General features: G+C 42.5%; 1 protein-coding gene across 5 annotated transcripts in view; it reads right to left on the bottom strand.

Annotated features, from left to right (window-relative positions):
* The window catches only part of LOC139548137 (kin of IRRE-like protein 3), a 219043-nt gene extending 201039 nt beyond the window's left edge, over window positions 1-18004 (bottom strand). For 2 of the 5 annotated variants that reach the window (XM_071357551.1, XM_071357553.1), the window contains exon 1: window positions 17493-18004. In XM_071357551.1, the coding sequence (XP_071213652.1) occupies window positions 17493-17535 (43 nt within the window). In that variant the 5' untranslated portion in view covers window positions 17536-18004. The remainder of the gene's footprint in view (window positions 1-17492) is intronic. The other 3 variants (XM_071357552.1, XM_071357549.1, XM_071357550.1) reach the window with 2 other exon arrangements.
* Between the last annotated feature and the right edge of the window lie 3126 nt (window positions 18005-21130).

Here is a 21130-nt window from a genome sequence, read left to right on the forward strand (position 1 = left end):
TCTCTCTCTCTCTGAGAAGTCGAGGAGAATGGTGGGGTGTCTTATTTTGGGTCCCCCTTGACCTACCTGTCTGGCAGGGGTCTATAGGTGGGTAGATATCATGCTGATTGCACCTGACAAACTCTTCCCCAGATGTTTCTCCTTTCCTCTCCATCTCTCGACACTCCCTTCCACAAGTCTAAGCATTTTAATGACATATGCTCGCAGGCTTTCTCCAGCCGAGCTGTATTAGTGGAGCGTGGCATCCTCAGAGCAACATGGTGTGCTTGTGTGTGTGTGTGTGTGTGTGTGTGTGTGTGTGTGTGTGTGTGTGTGTGTGTGTGTGTGTGTGTGTGTGTGTGTGTGTGTGTGTGTGTGTGTGTGTGTGTGTGTGTGTGTGTGTGTGTGTGAGAGGGTAGGAGGGAGGGGGTTAGGGAGAAGAAGGGAAGATGGAGGAGGGGATGGAGGGATGGGGATCTGAGGTGGTGATGCTGTTAGAGAACAAGAAGTCAGAAAGGGGCATTTGTCGGTCTGCGGAGGGATTCTCTTTCTTTCTCCATTTTCATTATAAATAATGATGTAAATGAAAACATATTTTCCTTTCTCAAAGTGGCAATTTGCCTTTGTAACGACCAAGTCTGAGCCTGCATCTTTTTCATCCTCTCTCCTCCTTTCCTCTCATTCCTGGGTTGATAATTTCCACTTTATTTCCATTAGGCTGTTTGTTCACAGCGGTCTGTCCCTGTAATTGATTAGAGCTGTCGGTCTAACTGTTGCGGCAGGCCGTCTCAGCCAGGCAAACAGCCCCCACATCCAACCCCCTCCACCCTCCTTACATTGAAAGCTGCCTTACTTTTAGAGATGGGAAGGGGGGGTATTACAATGATGACATACAGCCCCCTCCCAGCAGCGATAGAGTTGTGACATGTTGGAGACATGCAGCCCTCAACCCATGGGAGCCCAGGTTGAAATCTGGTTCATGTCTCGGTGAGGGCCGCCACAGCTCCCGCTCCATCATTAATGCAGGGATAACAGATTCTTGAAGCAACAGCCCACTCTCTCGCTCTTTCTCTGTGTATGCGTGCGTGTGTATGTGTGTGTTGTGGACGGGGACAAAAATTACGTGTAACCATCTCTAACACTTGTTGACACACTAGCCCCAAGAAATCCAGGATGTGAAACACACAATGTCTCCTTTGGTTAACACCCTCCTCATTTCACAACAATACAGAGGGACAGATCAAGTGTATACTCGCTCCATGTCTGATACCCTTTGCCTGTTACCTGCTGTGGCTGATGAAAACAGAGCATCAGTTACATGTTCCAATTCATCATCCCACCTCATTAACTGTGGAAAGCATCGGGGTGACTTTCCAGTTTAGTAAATGGTCAGTTCACTTTGCACCCTAATTGGACTCGAGCCTTTTGATGGGGTTTGGTTTCTCCCTTTTTTCATCTTTCTTTGCTAGAGAGAGATGGGTCAGAATAAACGTGTGGAGAAACGATGAAGTAGATGCCATTTCCTGAGGAGGCCTTGTGTACAGGCGCATAAAGAGAGACCACAAAATCTTCCCTTTCTGATCTCCTACCCCTGGATACTGATCTCTGATCTCCTACCCCTGGATACTGATCTCTGTCTGTGTTATTCTCTTTCTGTACCACACGTCTGCTGGTTTTAACATGAAAGACACTTGTTTGTCAGCCTTCAAAGAGCTGCCGAGGCACTGAAAGTTACTTGTGTTTTCGGGTTGTTCATTCCCCATTTTTCTCCCAATATGGAGGTGATCAAGAGATGCACAGCAGAGTTGAAGCAATGATGGCTGCTTTTGGGAGAATAATTACAGTTCATACTACAATGATGCAAGGGCCCACACAGGCACTGCTCATTAGTGTTGTTCTGGTACTTTGGCTCATGAAAACAAAGTATGTTTTCAGTAGGGAATTCAGTATGAATGAACACACTATGAATACCTATGGTTCCGTACAAATAACAGAAAGGATTTGGGTTGAAACAATCCTAGGTAATAGGCTGCCATGGAAGAAAAGAGAAAATAGGGGGACAAGATCACATTTGGCAGTTAGAGAGCAGCAGTAGAGGAGGAGTGACGGCAGACTCCAAGCCATTAACTCCCCACTCTGTGTGGAACAGGCCCATCTGGAAGAGACTCTCTGGGCTGCGGGACATCCAACGTTTTCCGTCGTAAATCTCCACCACGGCGCTGTGTCTCCCTTAATCCAAACGAGTCCGTCAAACTAGCCCGAGTTTCTCCGGCTGCAGCCCTGAAAAGTGCCTTTTAATGAAAGACTGTTAATAATTCAAGCTGGTACCCATGAACACAAAGACCTGGAGAAGTTTAAGGACACTCGGAGGAGGTGAGTGGGGGATTTGTGACACCTTTGAACATGCCACAGTGCACTGCCATGATCAACTTTAGATGCCCTTCTGCGTTTTTTATGTCCTGTCTGCTAGTGTCACACAGCATTGGCATGGGGGCATGCACCACCCTGCACCATTATTCAAAAGTCATACAAGGGTATTTCAAAACCCATCCCACTTGGCACAGATGTCAGTTTAACGTCTAGTAAAAAAAAATCGAAATTCCCTTGATTAATTTTCTCTAATCCAATCAGTTTTCCAAGTTGATTCAAGGTAATCACATATATTTGTTTTGTTGTTATTGAAATGATGTGGAAACAATGTTGATTCAACCAGTTTTTGCCCAGTCAGATTTTTATTTTCTTACTCCTCAACTATGAGCAAAATTGTGTCCAACATCACAGAAACCCAACGTGAGAGTCACGCTGCTATGAGTCAGATACACAAACAATGTTTAGTAATACAATTAGCATCCAACGAAAGAGGAGAATAATCTAATTTGCTCTCAATCACACAAAAACACACATGCACATCCCTAGCCCGGATTAGGACTGCAAGCTTCAGATACGTTTAAACTTGTGACAACAAATCCCCCCTTCCCTTTGAGTTTTTTTCTCTCCCTCTTCCAAGCAGGAGATAGCTTTGTTTACCTTAGGAGGTATTGTATTCTGATGTTCTTAATCAGACCAACAATTAGATAACATAGACTTCAGAAGGGAGAGAAAAATCCCCAGGAGTCATTGTGTAAAACTGGAACAGTTGGCTTACCTAAATACCTCCAAACGTTACTTTACTGTTTACCGGGGAACCTAAGATGCCTCTTTCTTGTTATTATTATTATTGTTCTTTTTTCCCCCCATCTTTCTGTGTGCATCAACAGCAATCTACACCCTCCCTGAGAGTGATCCTTTCAGACACACGACTTTGTCAAACACTCATTTCAAACATAGCTAGAGCAGAAATACATACTTCCACCTCACACATATCTGAGAAAAACTTCTCCATTATACGACTCTCGAAATGTCTTGGACATATCTTAGCTAAAATAGCACTCAAATGGCAGCAACATACCATGAATCTATCTGTGGCCTTCTGAGCGACACCTGGTTTAATGATCACACCACAGGCCAACTAGAGGTCTTGCAATTGATGGTGAATTTCAGAGGAGCTATTCCCTGCTGTTGGAATGCTAGCCCTTCCTGTTCTTTCAGAAGTGCAGTTGTTGCATATCCACCAAGCTATCTGGCCCATTGTTATATCTTGTATAAGAGCTACCATCCACTCATTCGTCATTGCACTCATCCATCTGTGGTAACATTATCACTTTAGATAAGGCTACAATAAACTGCACTCTGCTTTTAAGTTTCTCTCTATCCCTCTAATCCAATCTCTGACATAGAGTCTGTTTATCATCGGCCTGCCGGAGCATCCTCTGTGTCCCTCCACTTCCCCTTACACAGGAAATAATGGACGACCCTGGTAGGGTTGGAGGGTAATAAAGGAAATATATATTTTTTTTAAGATACGTATATATATGTATGTATATGTATTTATATGTGTATGTATGTATGTATGTATGTGTGTGTATGTATGTATATATATATATATATATATATATATATATATATATATATATATATATATATATACATATACATACAGTGGGGAGAACAAGTATTTGATACACTGTCAATTTTGTAGGTTTTCCTACTTACAAAGCATGTAGAGGTCTGTAATTTTTATCATAGGTACACTTCAACTGTGAGAGATGGAATCTAAAACAAAAATCCAGAAAATCACATTGTATGATTTTTAAGTAATTAATTTGCATTTTATTGCATGACATAAGTATTTGATCACCTACCAACCAGTAAGAATTCCGGCTCTCACAGACCTGTTAGTTTTTCTTTGAGAAGCCCTCCTGTTCTACACTCATTACCTGTATTAACTCCACCTGTTTGAACTCGTTACCTGTATAAAAGACACCTGTCCACACACTCAATCAAACAGACTCCAACCTCTCCACAATGGCCAAGACCAGAGAGCTGTGTAAGGACATCAGGGATAAAATTGTAGACCTGCACAAGGCTGGGATGGGCTACAGGACAATAGAAAAACAGCTTGGTGAGAAGGCAACAACTGTTGGCGCAATTATTAGAAAATGGAAGGAGTTCAAGATGACGGTCAATCACCCTCGGTCTGGGGCTCCATGCAAGATCTCACCTCGTGGGGCATCAATGATCATGAAGAAGGTGAGGGATCAGCCCAGAACTACACGGCAGGACCTGGTCAATGACCTGAAGAGAGCTGGGACCACAGTCTCAAAGAAAACCATTAGTAACACACTACGCCGTCATGGATTAAAATCCTGCAGTGCACGCAAGGTCCCCCTGCTCAAGCCAGTGCATGTCCAGGCCCGTCTGAAGTTTGCCAATGACCATCTGGATGATCCAGAGGAGGAATGGGAGAAGGTCATGTGGTCTGATGAGACAAAAATAGAGCTTTTTGGTCTAAACTCCACTCGCCGTGTTTGGAGGAAGAAGAAGGATGAGTACAACCCCAAGAACACCATCCCAACCGTGAAGCATGGAGGTGGAAACATCATTCTTTGGGGATGCTTTTCTGCAAAGGGGACAGGACGACTGCACTGTATTGAGGGGAGGATGGATGGGGCCATGTATCGCGAGATCTTGGCCAACAACCTCCTTCCCTCAGTAAGAGCATTGAAGATGGGTCGTGGCTGGGTCTTCCAGCATGACAACGACCCGAAACACACAGCCAGGGCAACTAAGGAGTGGCTCCGTAAGAAGCATTTCAAGGTCCTGGAGTGGCCTAGACAGTCTCCAGACCTGAACCCAATAGAAAATCTTTGGAGGGAGCTGAAAGTCTGTATTGCCCAGCGACAGCCCCGAAACCTGAAGGATCTGGAGAAGGTCTGTATGGAGGAGTGGGCCAAAATCCCTGCTGCAGTGTGTGCAAACCTGGTCAAGAACTACAGGAAACGTATGAACGCTGTAATTGCAAACAAAGGTTTCTGTACCAAATATTAAGTTCTGCTTTTCTGATGTATCAAATACTTATGTCATGCAATAAAATGCAAATTAAATACTTAAAAATTATACAATGTGATTTTCTGGATTTTTGTTTTAGATTCTGTCTCTCACAGTTGAAGTGTACCTATGATTAAAATTACAGACCTCTACATGCTTTGTAAGTAGGAAAACCTGCAAAATCGGCAGTGTATCAAATACTTGTTCTCCCCACTGTATATATATACATATATACACATTTATATATACATATACATTTGCAAAAAAATTTATGGGGGATTGGAAGTGATGCAGACAATTACATTGATGGAAGCTACAATCTATCTGCAATATTAAAGCTGATCCACCACATATAAAAATACAAATATAATAATAATAATAATAATAATGGACGACCCTTCTCCCTGTCTACGCTTAGGTCTTCCTCCTTCAATGTTTTGTTCGGTCTCGCTCAGTGTTAGAGCCAGGCCTGTTTGTTCGGTCTCGCTCAGTGTTAGAGCCAGGCCTGTTTTGTTCGGTCTCGCTCAGTGTTAGAGCCAGGCCTGTTTTGAGGCGTTATAATTAAATCATGTTTAAGGGTAGTCTCCTGGCCCAGTATTGTTAGCCAGAGTGAGCACTGCTATTTAGCATTGGGTGCTGGCCAAGGGAAAGGGGCGAACTGCGATGACTCCGGTGTGCCTCTGTGATTTGCACTAATGTCCCCTAGGGATTGAGCAATGACCACTGTCAATTCACCCGGGAGGCCTGCCAGATTGAAACCGCTGCCAACAGATTTGAAAGGATAGCATATAATTTAACCGCCCGATCGTGAATTAACAATTTTTTTCGCCTGGGCCTGGCAAAAAATTATCTCCACAATATTAAATTGCACTTGAACTCCAGCTCCAAATACAAAAAGAGAGTGGTGTAAAAAGTGCTCTTGAAGCTACAAATCCTTAAAGAAATATAAATACCAACTCCAATTAATTACAGTTGAATTTTCAATGTTTACACTTTCACAATGTTTACAATGTTTAATTTACAATGTTTACACCTACTCATTTCTGAAACCCCCTTGAAGTGGCATGGCGATAAACTAAGGACAAATCATATAAAGTAGAGGATGGGACTGAGACATAATATGTGGTGATTACTTATAGCTGATCCTGAGTCTGAAAACCAGTTATTACTGCATGTAAAAATAGACCTCTTTGTTCCATGTGGAGAGGATTCAGTGAATACAAGCTAATTCGTATCAGAGACATCAGAGAGACTCTCAATCGATATGGGACCTTGAGTGTGATGGGTTGTATTAATGTTCAGTGTGAGATGGATTCAAACTTGGATATATACTTCAGAAGATCACCCCCCAACCACAATATTCAAGCAGCAGTGGTCTACTCAGTAGCGCCCCCTGAAGGACATATTGTGAAAGGGAGGCATATGCGTTGGCAGATTGCTCTTTGGTAACTCAGGGAGAGGACTGATGAGGACGGAGTGGGATGGTAAACAACTCCATAATGACACAGAGCCACAGGCCTTACAGTAGAGGCTTGTCTGGGGGCCAATGGGATATTTCTGTCTAAGCACCAACCAAGCGCTCCATCTGACATGTTTCCAAAGCCTGGTGTCAAACGCTGCTACATTTCCTGCAACAAACATGCTAATTAGGCTGGAAGAAAACTGGCATCATGCCACCGTTGGTTGGATATGGTAGATGGGCGGCTCTGTCTAACTCTAATACCAGCCTTCTGATCATGACTACTGAATGGCCTCTCCCTCAATTGCCTAATTGTCTTAGTAGGACAAGCAGGTGGCTCAACCCCCCGTTTGGCAGCTAGTGAAACACTATCCACATCAACAAACTGATGAAGGGGATGAGGCCTGACACTATTAGGCCTCCTGATTGACAAAGCCTACATAGCCCCCAGATTTAAAAAGTTTAGAATGAAGAAAAAGATCAGCGAAAGCTGTTGTGTCTGATGTGCTTTGCTGAATAAAACATTTTTCTTGATCAGTGCTGGATTAAATAGTTGCTGAAAGAATAGACCCTCTCTTAACAATTACTGTATGCCTGGTTCCCACAGACAACTCTGTTCCCAGCGGCCTCTAGTTTAAAAAAGTTTAATCCAGTTGAATTGACCCCGACTGAGCAGGAATGAGTTGGGCATACTCCAATCAGCCAATAGTGCCAGGGGAACATTACAGAAGGGCTCTATCTGTTAACCATATCCAGACCCTCATGACCCCCATGTTCTATCAGAGGCCATCACCTGCTGTCACTGATGTCCGCTACAAGGCATCACTGGGAGAAGCGAGCTATATATTGCCGCTGTTCTGTTGTTTCCAGATAGATGCATGTGTGTTGTACTGGCAGGGAAGCACACACATATTTAACCACAGGTGAGTTTGCAAGGCGCTCCTTTCTTTCCTGATTCCCCATATACAAGTCAAAAGGCTAATTTGCATGTATACTGAACAAAAATATAAACGTAACATTGAACAATTTCAGCGAAGTTACAGTTCATATAAGGAGATCAGTCAATTGAAATTAATTAATTAGGCCCTACTCTATGGATTTCACATGACTGGGCAAGGGCACAGCCATGGTTGGGCCTGGGAGGGCATAGGCCCACCCACTGGGGAGCCAGGCTCAGCCAATAAGAATTAGTTTTTCACCACAAAATGGCTTTATTGCAGACAGAAATAATTATCAGTTTCATCAGCTGTCCGGATGGCTGGTCTCAGACGATCCCGTAGGTGAAGAAGTCGGATGTGGAGGTCCTGGGCTGGTGTGGTTACACACGGTCTGCGGTTGGGAGGCTGGATTGGGCGCACTTCCAAATTCTCTAAATCAATGTTGGAGGCGGCTTATGGTAGAGTAATGAACATTCAATTCTCTGGCAACAGCTCTGGTGGACATTCCTGCAGTCAGCATTCCAATTGCACGCTCCATAAAAACTTGAGACATCTGTGGCAATGTGTCGTGTGACAAAACTGCACATTTTAGAGTGACCTTTTATTGTCCCCAGCACAAGGTGCACCTGTGTAATGATCATGCTGTTTAATCAGCTTCCTGGCAAAGAAAAATGCTCACTAACAGGGATGTAAACTAATTTGTGCACAAAATATGATAGAAATAAGCTTTTTGTGCGTATGCAACATTTCTGGGATCTTTTGTTTCAGCTCATGAAACATGGGACAAAAACTTTACATGTTGCGTCTATATTTTTGTTCAGTATATATTGCCGCACAATGCTTGCAGGCATAATTGGCGTTGCACAGCAGTACACCTGCAACTCCGACACACATACACACACATGCTCTAACAAGCATACCGATACGCACAGAACAAACACATACGGCTAGCTTGCATCGGCCAATTTAAAAGACATTTCCATCTCTGGTAGGTAACACTGGCATGAGAGAGGGAGAACAGATAGAGAGAAATGGAAGGCGGGAGAGAGGGAGGTAGAGACAGCCGAGTTCATCCAGGTGTAATATTGGGTTGTCCCAGAAACTTCCCACAAAACACTCTGAAGCTGTTATCAGATCAGAAACCCAATTCCTCAAGTGCCTCCTATGCCGAAACACCAAATGCATCTTCCATCCTCCCTCCAACACGGCCTGTAACAATCCTGTCAATGCATTTGCTAGGTGGCTTACTCACAAATGCTTCAGCCGCTTCCAGGATACACAACATTATGTCGGCAGCAGTAGGCAGCGAATAGGAGGGCATGCAATTTACCCAAGGTAATGACTCCAGATCTACACTGATAACAATATCGATGCGGGGAGCAGCTTTTTTCCCGCTCTGAAATAGAAATGGGCAGCGAATGGAGCCGAGGCGTGAAAATACATATGTGGATTGTTATTTTGAGGCAAAATCAGGAGTTCTCAAGAACATGAAAGACAACCATAACACATTACAACTATAATTTTTGAACTCTACAAAGTGGATTGAATGGCACTATTATGTGTCATTGATAAATCAATAGAAACAGTGCTCTGAATCCTAAAATGTAGTGTATAGTGTCAAGCTGATCATATCTGCACACATTTTCGATACGATACATCCTAAACTATATAATTGAAAGGAATGTCTCTTTACTAAAGGGGAGGAAATCAAGTTAATGGGATCGGTGTCCCTATACCGGGATGGTTGTGCTAATGTGCACTAATGTGATTAGCATGACATTGTAAGTAACAGCAAACTTTCCAGGACATAGACATGTCTTATATGGGCAGATAGCTTCAATTCTTGTTAATCTAACTGCACTGTCCAATTTACAGTAGCTATTACAGTGAAAAAAGACCATGCTATTGTTTGAGGAGAGTGCACAACAACAAAAAACTTTTAGCACGGCAACTGGTTTGATACATTCACCTCTGAAGGTAAATAATGTACTTACATTCAATAGTCTTGCTCTGATTTGTCATCCTGAGAGTCCCAGAGATAAAATGTGGAATAGTTTTGTTTGATAAAATCTCTTTGTATATTCAAATGTAGGAAATGGGTTCTACAGTTTGAACCCCTGCTGTCTCTGGCTCCCCACCCACCCCGCCCGGCCATCTAGATGTGTGATGTATAAGCTAATGAACCATCATGTATGAAATTCCTGGGAGTGTGTAAACTTACATTTTGTAGTACCATATCATTTTTGTATGTTCTCTATAGTTATGTACTTGAAAATGTATCAACTGACCAAGTCGGCGCATTTGGGCAGACTTGATACAAAATATTGTCCAGTATTGCAATGCTTCACTGGATCAATCTGCAACTTTGCACACACCCTGCTGCCATCTAGTGGCCAAAATCTAAATAGTACCTAAACTGCAATATTATATTATGGGCTTTCTCTTGCATTTAAAATATGATGGAGAAAAAAATTGAAAACGCTTGTTTTTTTGTTTGTATTATCTTATTTTCTCCTACATGTCAATTTAGGTCTTTTTTTTTTAAAGGGTCAGATCCTTATTAGCAACTGATGACCAAGCTACACTCAAAGTCATAGCATTACTTCCACTCTACTACCTCCTTCCCACCCCTTTTCTCCGCCCGGCAACCCCCTGCACAGGAACAAGGAGGTAGGCACTGGTAGGCACTTTTGACCAGCTGTGCCACAAAGACACTGCCGGAACAGAAGCGTGGTGTACGACCCGCCTTACTCCAGCTCTGTTGACCTCCCCTGCCAAGCCGCTGCACTCGGCTCCCACTGAGAGGGAATAACATCGCCTGTTGTTTCCCGTGCATTAGGCTGCAATTTAGAACCCATTAATCCCCTCTTTAATCTGTCAAAAAAATCCCGACTGTGCTCAGAGAAGGCAGCTGCCTCCCAGTGTGCCCGTCTTCCCCCTTCTGCCATCTCCCTGTATCCTAACACTCCTTATGAAAGGCAGACAGGCCAAGTAGGGTGCTGCCCCATCTCTTCGAGGAAAGAGGGGGAATAGGGGAGAGGGTGGGATGGAGGAGTGTGGGTTGGTGCTAACCCTCACTCCACAGGTGACCTCATGATCACAACAGCATCTGGTTGAATTACTTAACATTACGCCCAGCAGACACGTAATCCGGGATAATGCCCTTTTGCCAAGAGTGTTCCAATCTGGATAAATTCATCCCCTAGGAATGAGATCCAAGAGCAAAGTCTCAGAGAGGGAGAGAAGGCGAGGCTGGGGGTTGGAGTGCATATTGGAGTATGTCATTCTGAATGGTAGGTAGGTGGTCTTTGGAGTATACTTAAGAACAGTGATGCCATTGGTGAATTGTAATGAACTCCAGTAAACACTGCTTAAGAGGAAAAGGATCATTGCCTGGTTTGGAAGAAGAGTTTCCAAACGAATCATTTTCCTTTCCTCCCTGACCGGAATCCGACTTGAAGAGATTCCGTCCATTTAATCGGATGAAGCAGTCAGATACATTAGGCGGCAGGTAGCCTAGTGGTTAGAGCGTTGAACTAGTAACCATAAACGTTTAAAGATCGAATCCCCGAGCTGACAAGTTAAAAATCTGTCATTCTGCTCCTGAACAAGGCAGTTAACCCACTGTTCCTAGGCTGTCATTGAAAATAAGAATTTGTTCTTAACTGACTTGCCTAGTTAAATAAAGGTAATAAAAAAATATTTAGAGAATAGAGAAAATTGCATGTCTCTAAATTGATCTCTTACTTACGGTATACTTGTTTTGCGTCTGCTAAAGGCCTATGATGCATGCATAAAGATACATGATGCACTTCAATTAACTACAAAGACAACCGCTGATTAAAATGCAATAGCTTTAATTAAACGGTAACTCAATGATCTAATTACTCTAACCACGTGTAACAAAAGCCATAACCTATTGTCAATCATCAATGAATGTCAAAAAAACTAAAACAATGCCATTTACTTTGAAGGCAAAAACCTACTAAAAAATGTCTATTGACCCAGCATAAACCCATAACCTTATCTAATATTATTGAAAATAAAATTTTGTCAAAGGACCCCTTTGAAGACCTATCCATTGCTAACCACTGGGACCAAGAGCCAAAGCTTTCTAGAGACAGCTTCTGATTATTTATTCATATGTTTACTACCAGAAATATCCTTTGGGAAACGTCAGGCTGGATTGGATTAGGGTTAATCTAGCATGACACAGAAATCAGCAGGGGTCATGGGCGACTGAGGTGACTTATGACGCTAGCCTCGATGGTACACAAAGCACAAACAAGGAAACAAAGGTTGGCTTACAACGTCACACCCCAATGGAGGACATCAATATCAATCTCCTGTGGAGACGTGACCTGACAAAGGTTAATGTCCTTACAGCATGTGCCGTCAATGAAGAGCGAGTGAAGAGTTAAGATATAGGAAGGACACATGGTATATCTTCTATCTTCTTAGCCACCATCTTTGACCACAGACAACAGGAAGGTAGACCACAGCAGGAGCTGGGTGAGAAAGTCTATATGATGAGCAAAGGAGGGAGCTTGAAAGCATATGGAAAAAATATTAATTAATTTGTTTTAGCTTGTGGTTGAAATGGCAAAATCTATTAATTACAATTGGATTATGGTGTCATAATCCATGCATTTACAAGGGGTTTAACACATGCATTGCTTACAAATAACTACTTAGAATGCAGAATGATGCAATAAAATGGAGACAAAATTGGCCAATGTCGTTTTGGGATGATTTGCATTGTGAAATGTGATGGTTTTTTTTCTCTTTTAAAGAAGCAAAGAGATTTATTCCAAAATCTCAAAAACCAAACATGACATTGTGTTGACATTTAATTATGAAGATATTAGGAATTTGGTATCAAAGCTTGTGTTCCGTGAAAAGCGGGTTTAGGTTCAGAATAGGCAGACCGTTAACAGACAGCAGCAAATGAAATAGAGGCTTGTGGTGTGCTAAGACCTTCTTTCCAGGGTTAAGAAAAAGCTTAGTGTCATGGCAGGGTGGTGACTTAGCACTAGGAGATCTAGGAGTGTGCTTGTGAGCTGGGAAGGAGGGAGGAAGCCAGAAGACGGAGAGGGAGAAGGAGAGAGAGAGAGAAATGGAGTCCATTGCTATGCTGCACTGCCCCCAGTGTGCAAACCCGAGGCCAGCAGAATGATTAGACGTGTTGCCTATAAGTACCATCCAAGGAACCACTGGACAGTTTGCTGATGGATTTAATAAGGAGGCCAGCAATCTGGGTCTAGTTTGAGAGAGAGAGAGTCACTCCATATACCTCTGTGTGGTTTTTCAGTTCCAGTCTGCCACAGGGACAGTCACATCCAGTACAAGACTCTATTCTTAAATAGGCTCCCTCCACAGGGACTTTCTGTACTCAGAAATTCCAGCACCATTTCCCTGACAGCAGAGATGGTGTTCAATCACACTGTACCCCGCAAGAGAGCCAGGGATAGAGGGGAAGAGAGAGAGGGAGTGAGAGAGACAGACTACGTCTTGGGATAGGTTTTGCCTGCGGTGACTGCCTTCTTTGGGGACATTCTTTCAGGATCCTCCTGGCTCACATCGTGTCCTCCTGGCTCACTTCGTCAGTTGCGGACCAGGCGGGTGCCATGGAGTGGGGGAAGAAAAGGTGACTTACAAACAGTACAGGCAGGATTGAGATCAGCAGAACTCAGAACCTCTCTCTCTCTCTCTCTCTCTCTCTCTCTCTCTCTCTCTCTCTCTCTCTCTCTCTCTCTCTCTCTCTCTCTCTCTCTCTCTCTCTCTCTCTCTCTCTCTCTCTCTCTCTCTCTCTCTCTCTCTCTCTCTCTCTCTCTCTCTCTCTCTCTCTCTCTCTCTCTCTCTCTCTCTCTCTCTCTCTCTCTCGGCCTCACAATTCCCTCCGTCCCTTCATAAAATAGATAGTTTTCTCATGTTTTCTGCTGACAGTAGCTGTCGACATAATCCGAGTAACAATTTGTAAAACTAGAATTAGCAACAGGGTGGCGTGTTCTCTACCAGAGATTGGCAAAAGGCAAGGAGAAGCACGTTGTTATCTCCTGTTTACCTGGCAGGGCGTATATTATTTTATATTATGGTAATAACAAATGGCTGAATTGCAGAGCAATCTAGCTCCTGTCTGCATTATCTGAGATATGTGCTGGTTGGTTTTTAGTTGTTTTTCCCAGAACTGAAAGCATCACCTGTAATGAGGGAAATAAAATATCATGCTGGTAAAATAACTGGGCACACAGAGCTGATGTATGGAGATCTATGCAGCGATGTGATTGGAATGTACAATCTGTCTATATGGTATTTCAGCAGGTAGGCTATCATCATCAGGTAGTTTGTAAATTGTCAGCTTCTTAGCTTAAAGGATATTTTCTTTTTGAGCCAGTCATTTTGCACATGCAGTGAAGGACACAAATTAGGCAGACACCTAATGTTACAGTCTAAACGTGTCCAATTGAAACTTATTTCCAGAGTACAATGATCTCAGAACAAAATAATCTGGTCATGAAGAAATAACCATTAACTGTGGAATACAGTCTCTATAGCTACTACGTACTTTCAATCTACTTCACAGGACACCAGTATGTTCGTGTCGACATCCCAGGATACACTTACACAAGCATAAAAACAGATACAACAGACAACCTCCTCAGATGTGATGTACAACTCCTGAACCAGCAGTACTGAGAGCAATATTAACAGCTTTAGTACCATAGTCAACGTCAAATTAGTGGGTTGTGTAACTGCATCCGAACATATTTTTTTGCCACTTGAACATACGCATACATAATTTCTAGACATTGAAAAGGGCACAATAGAATGTTTTTGAAAGCGAAAACAAGCTTGACCTTTTCTATCATTTGAATGATTTACTTGATTTCTCTCTGTGTGATCTAGAGAACAAGGGGAAATACAATTCTGGAGAACAAATGAAGCGTTGATAACGACCTCTGCTGAAAATGTTCCAGCCTCAAAGCTGTCAGATTCACTTCAATGTGACACAAACTAGAAAGACTTGGTTTCCTCTTTCTCCTGTTGATTTTGAACAAAAGGTTATGCCTCTCTCTATATCTGACACGCACACACACACACACACACACACACACACACACACACACACACACACACACACACACACACACACACACACACACACACACACACACACACACACACACACACACACACACACACACACACACACACACACACACACACACACACACACACTGAGAGAGCTGAGGGACAGAACCCTGCTTAGATGGCTGCCCAGCGTGAGGGGTCAAACTTTGAAAAGAAGCTGTGGCAGCTCCTCTGACCCTGACGCACTCTGGGATGAGCTCCTGCTCCCTTAGTGGGTCAGTTACCATGACCATGTAGGAGCTAACACATCAGTGGCGGTCGGTGCCGTTTAAGAAGAGGGAGGATTATTCAATGTTTTTATGAGCATGGCCTTATTTCTATTACAGCATATTGGATGACAGTCATTCATGTTCCATTCACCCTGTTCAATGTAACATCGATAGGTTTAGGCTACTAGATAATACTGAAGTTTTTCCTGTACCCATCATGAGGTTGCTACAACCTAGCCTATGAATGAAAATTTACCTACGTAGATCATTTTGAGTAATCAAGGTGACAGACAGTGACACATTCAATACCGCCTTGCACACTCTCGCCTGCATCTAGCTCATCTACAGTTGCAGTTGCAAATGTGATTTTCTATTGAACAAATTCAGGTATTTTTATACCCGTTTCGTTCTGTTTGCTTCCATTTAAGAAACGTCTGAATCGAAAAAAATAAATTATGAATCGTCAGAATGATCACACACAAACACAGTTCACTTTCATAGCAGCCACATGAACACAGCGTGATCAATTTGCTTGTTGTATATATAATTCCTTCACGCAACTATTTACATGCTCTCCTCCTCTCACATTTTTCCTTCGCTTGTGGACTTCAGCACACAACACATCAGCTGTCTGTGACCAGGCAAAATAACCTTTCCGAGCCAAACCTTCATATCATTACTGCTATAACTGCTACACACAGCCTACATCGTTGTCACGTCATAGTCAGTTACTAGAACTAACACGTTAGTAAACCCGCTAGCTACAATCATGCAGTACAGCCAGAAAGCAGTTTAGCAGTTACACCGGTGGGCCCCAGTGGCAATAAATGTATAAAACCAAAAGCTTACCTTGACTTGGAAGAGTTCCAGTGTTGGATAGCCATAGGCAGCTAGCTAACATAGCATCCCTCTCTGTTTGAGCCGGATGTTCAAGTAGTCTAAACTAGCTAGCTGCATTCTCTAGCTAAGTGAAAGTGAAAGTTCAAAAATGTACAACCAAATATAGTTTGCTCTCTCTCGCGCGCTTCTCCCTAATTTGAAAATAAATAAATTTGTTCATAACTGTTCAACTACTGTATTTCTACCTCTTTATGTCAACTACTCACCACATTTTATGCACTGCAGTGCTAGCTGTAGCTTATGCTTTCAGTTCTAGATTTATTCTCTGATATTTTATTTGGGTGGACAATATGTCACTTCATGCTGCAAGAGCTCTGATAGGTTGGAGGACGTCCTCCGGAAGTTGTCAAAATTACTGTGTAAGTTTATGGAAGCGACTGAGAACCATGAGCCTCCTAGGTTTTGTCCTGAAGTCAATGTACTCAGAGGAGGACAAACGCTAGCTGTCCTTTGGCTACACCATGGTGCTACCCTACAGAGTGCTGTTGAAGCTACTGTAGACCTTCATTGCAAAACATTGTTTTAATCAATTATTCGGTGATATGTGAATATATTTAGTAGAGTTTTATCTAAAAAGGAGAACGTTTTTAATGTTTAACTATTTGTATTTTTATGAAATTCACTGAGGAGTATGGTCCTCCCCTTCTTCCTCTGAGTAGACTCCACTGACACACACTCTCCCTACTCTTAGTGACCACAGAGGAGTAAACACACTCCCTCTACTCTCTTAGTGACCACGGAGGAACAAACACACTCCATCTACTCTCTACCTGCTCTCAGTCCAGCCACATCTCACCCACCCGACATAGTGAAGTTTACAGAATTCTCACAGGTTACTGACAGCGAGAGTTACATTGTTTTCCAAAGACAACCACCTGCTGGCAAGTAGGGGAAACAACCAATCCATCCATCTTCATTTCTAATACACTGTCTAAGAATGAAATCACCTGCATATTTAGTCCAAGGGGATTGTGTTGTTCAGAGTGCTCTATATTTTCTGACCAACCCCCGGCACATCCCCAGCAAAGACATGGTCACAGGTTCAAAATAATGTGAGTTGCGCGGAGCAGGCGCTTCGCCAAGCTGGGATGTGAGCACTCAGAGGAGCTTGTCTGATGAGGTTATTCAGTCTGAATCGGCACAAGCCATGATGAACTCCTGAGATAGGATAGCACCGGCTACAAATGTTAACAGCTATAAACACAAGTATTCCGTTATTATCCACCAGTTTCTTCCCCATATAGCACAGTGACATATCATTGAGGCAAAATTAGATAAATCTGACAGCATCAGGTCTGACAGCTTACACCAAAGACTACTTCAGATAAAATGCTCAAGATTCACATGCAGTCACCAACTAACACAGATAATAACAGAAAGATACTAGACAAATGCAGTGGATAAGAGGACCATAGCCATTTGACTTACCATGTCCAGAGATCCACAGGAATACAACGACCCAGGGGATCATGACTGGAGAGGAAGAGGTGAACCTCTGAAACACAGTGTGTGTGTGAAATTGATGTTGGCACACACACACACAACAGTGCTCTTCTGTGCACTTCTGGATGAGTGCTACAGTCCCTCAATGATCTCCCTTGTGCCAGGGATATAGCTTTAACTCTTCTTTCCTCTCTTCTTCTCCTCCTTTTCTTTTCCTCTCTCTCCTTCTCTCTATGTCACTCTTCAGAGTTGCCAGTGGTCAGCTTTGCTTTGCTCTCCTGTTGATGTGTAGACTCTCTCAGTGTGAGCTCTCTCGTGTTCTCTCGCTCTTACACTCGCTCGGTCTCACTGCCTTTCCAGTGTCTCTACTCGTACCCCTACCCTCTCTCTCACGCTCTCTCTCTCTCACTCTCTCGCCCAATCACTCACCCAGTAGAGGCGCCTAGTAAGGCTCCACAATAAGACTCCTCCCTCCAGCTCCCACTCTCTTTCTCCTCTGTCTCTTTCTCTCTGCCTGCCTGGCTGTCTCAGTGCCTGTGTCGGAGCATGTGCCGGAGCAGGTCCGGCTGGGAGAATCAGCTCGCTCAAATCTCTGGGAACTGGGACTTCCATGGGAGGGAAGGCAGGCAGAAAGGCAGCTCCTTAGAATTAAAAGAGGACCAGCTTAGGCTGCACTGGCCGTGGATAACATAGACGTCCACAAACAAAAGTGCTGCTTTCAGTCCTGGCTTCCATCCTAACATGGGACTAGTATTCCACAGAATCAGATCTGGTTTTGAATCAGTGTGTTTGCCCCATAGAGCAATGAGGATAATGTAAACATATACATTAGAATTCAAAACCAATGTCCTATAATATTCATTAGTCTGCAATTTCTATCAGGAGTGATTTAGATTTGCAGTCCTTCATTGATTGAGCTCTAATGGAAAGGCTGTAAATCCCTCTAATGCAGTGCTTGCTAACAAGTCTGTTTCACCTTGTAAATATTAAAAGGAGCATTCTTTCTTCATCTTTTAACTTGCCTGGCTCAACCAGTTTCCTATACCCAGTCTCATATTTCTAGAAATAAGCGTGCATGGATAGAGCTACAGGGTTACTTATAGCTACTAGGTCAAGGAAACCTTCTTTATATTTGTATAAATTATTCAGCGATAATAACATTGTTTTTTACTGGCCTCTTAAAAATGAAGGTATAAGGAAGTGCATGTGTGGATGAGGATATGTACTGTGAGTGTATGTGCCAGTGTGTGTGTTTCTGTGTGTGTGAAGCTGGGATATCATTTTGGAATTGAAATAAACGGCAAAATGAACTTATTTCTTTACAACTCTGCAGAAAGATATTAGTTCACAGAGACTGAGCACGCAAAGTGCTGAAAGCCTGAAAAGGCAGAAAAACTATAGAATTTCCACCTTCTGTGAGAGAGTTTATTTGTAATCCTCATTGTAGTTTTGAACCTTGGGTGTTTGTTAGTTCTGACAATCAATGCTTTTATTTGGGCAGATTTCAAAATGAGAAACTCAGACAGATCACTCTTTCTACTCCAAGAAACAGAAGACAGGAATCAATATTTAACAGCAGCAGTTTTTGTAGTTCTTGCTGTTTTGTGTCCTTGATACACTTCCGTTGCTGCTAGTAGAAGGACACAGTACTGTGCCACAACTTCAATTCAGAAAATATAGTACCTACTGTACACCATATTGTGAAACTATGCTTTCCAGTTGGCTTTCATATTCAACATTAAAGACACTTCATTCAGTGCAGTGCATTATGTCCAATGTCCTGAAATGACTTGTCTACCATGACTAATGAAGTTTAGTGTGATAATAATTAAACATTCAAGAAAGCAAGCGAACGTCAGTCAATCAAAACAAAAATAGCATACAGTAGGATCAAATGTACCTTTATGTCGTGATCATTCATGTACGGACGGTAAGCAAGGCATGGGGTATAGACTTCATATCTGTTTTATAAAGATGATTACATGAATGCGGTATTTACCCTATAATCCAATCAAAAGACCATGACAGGTGGTCTTTTCAACAGTAAGGGCTCCACACAGAAACATCACAACACAGTAGGAAAGGGACATAAACAGATTAGCATTTTGTCCAATAATAAACTGAGCATGACACAGGAAACAAAACAACAATGGAGCCTACACTTGAAAGTGAAGCAAGGAGGCCAATAAGGCAAACCACAACCGACCAATCTGTATTGACCCAAGGTCCTGCATGATGCTGGCTGTCCTTTCCAGGTTTAATATATTTTTTTTTACCATAGATCCCACTGTCAAAAGGACATGAGGGGAAAACAGTGAAGACAGCGATGTTAATATCAACTCTTTCAGTAAATCTCCCATCATTTTAACTACAGGTCATTCCTACTATACTACTGAGTACTATACAAGTTACTGCAAGGTCATTCTATCTTAACCTGGCTACTGAGATCACATTGCCCATGTAAACATCACAGTCATGCCTCAATACAAAACAACAACCCTGTATCAAAGTTGCATGTCATGCTTTGACAAAGGCATATGTGTGACATTAAGAATTTACAGCACATTTTCCACAACTTGAATGTAGTGCTGAAATAACAAGCAGAAAAAAGGCTTGTACTGTACTTGTACTTCCTAATAACCATTCTAGCATGAGAATATGCAACAGGTTCGTACTGTCAACAGTTGGCTTTGTTTATGTATGTGACAATATGGTCCAAAAACCCAGCTTTAGAACCCTTTTCATGCCTGGGAAGAAACCTCCCAATTAATGAGAAAAGGTGTAAATGTTTAGAAAAAAAATACACATGCATAAAAAATTGCAAAACCCAAAAGCTTTTACACTTGGATGAGGAATTGATTTCCATTTTAACCAGGTTTCAGCACCAACAACATTATGTGAGCAGCAGGCAGACTTGTTTTCTCACTTGGAGAAATGGCAATTAATCTTATTTCTGCATACTATCTCATCCCGTAATCTTAAGGTGCTGCAAAACACATACATCTCCACCCCACTCGCAGTACGGCCCAGAAGCATGGCAACAGCTCCAAAATCATTTCATTAATTAAGTAGAGCTGCTAAGTGACCTTTGAAACTTAAAGGCTTAAAAATTACATGGAACAAATTGAGCATCAATGCAAAACTCGAATTCAGAGCAGATGAGTAAATGTGCAGCACTGAATGTCAGAATCGTCTACCAGGGAAGATATAATGCCACATTGGTATGGAAAATAAAAATGAAAGTCTCTGAATCCAACCTACGCTAACAAATATGAATTCAAGTCTATAAATCAATTCAGTCATAAAATGCTAACCATGAAAACCCCCTAAAACACATGAGATGTGTTTTGAAGATGTACTGTACACCTCTTAAGCTCAGGTTACTATAAACTAATTTTGGCTCTCTCCTTTCCTCTTAATACCAGATGAACTGTGAGGAGTGGAGACATTCCCACACTCAGTGACATAAAGATGATGGACAGGTCCTCAGTTTGAGCTAGATGGATAGTGGCATGCCTGTTTATTCATCTCGGGTCTGCATATCCCCTACTTGCCGCCGAAAAGCTCCTAACGCTTCTACGCACGTGTTCCTGTCGGTGTGTGTCGATGTGTGTGTGTGTGTG

This window comes from Salvelinus alpinus, chromosome 21 (assembly GCF_045679555.1).
Source record: "Salvelinus alpinus chromosome 21, SLU_Salpinus.1, whole genome shotgun sequence".
Classification (NCBI taxonomy): Eukaryota; Metazoa; Chordata; class Actinopteri; order Salmoniformes; family Salmonidae; genus Salvelinus; species Salvelinus alpinus.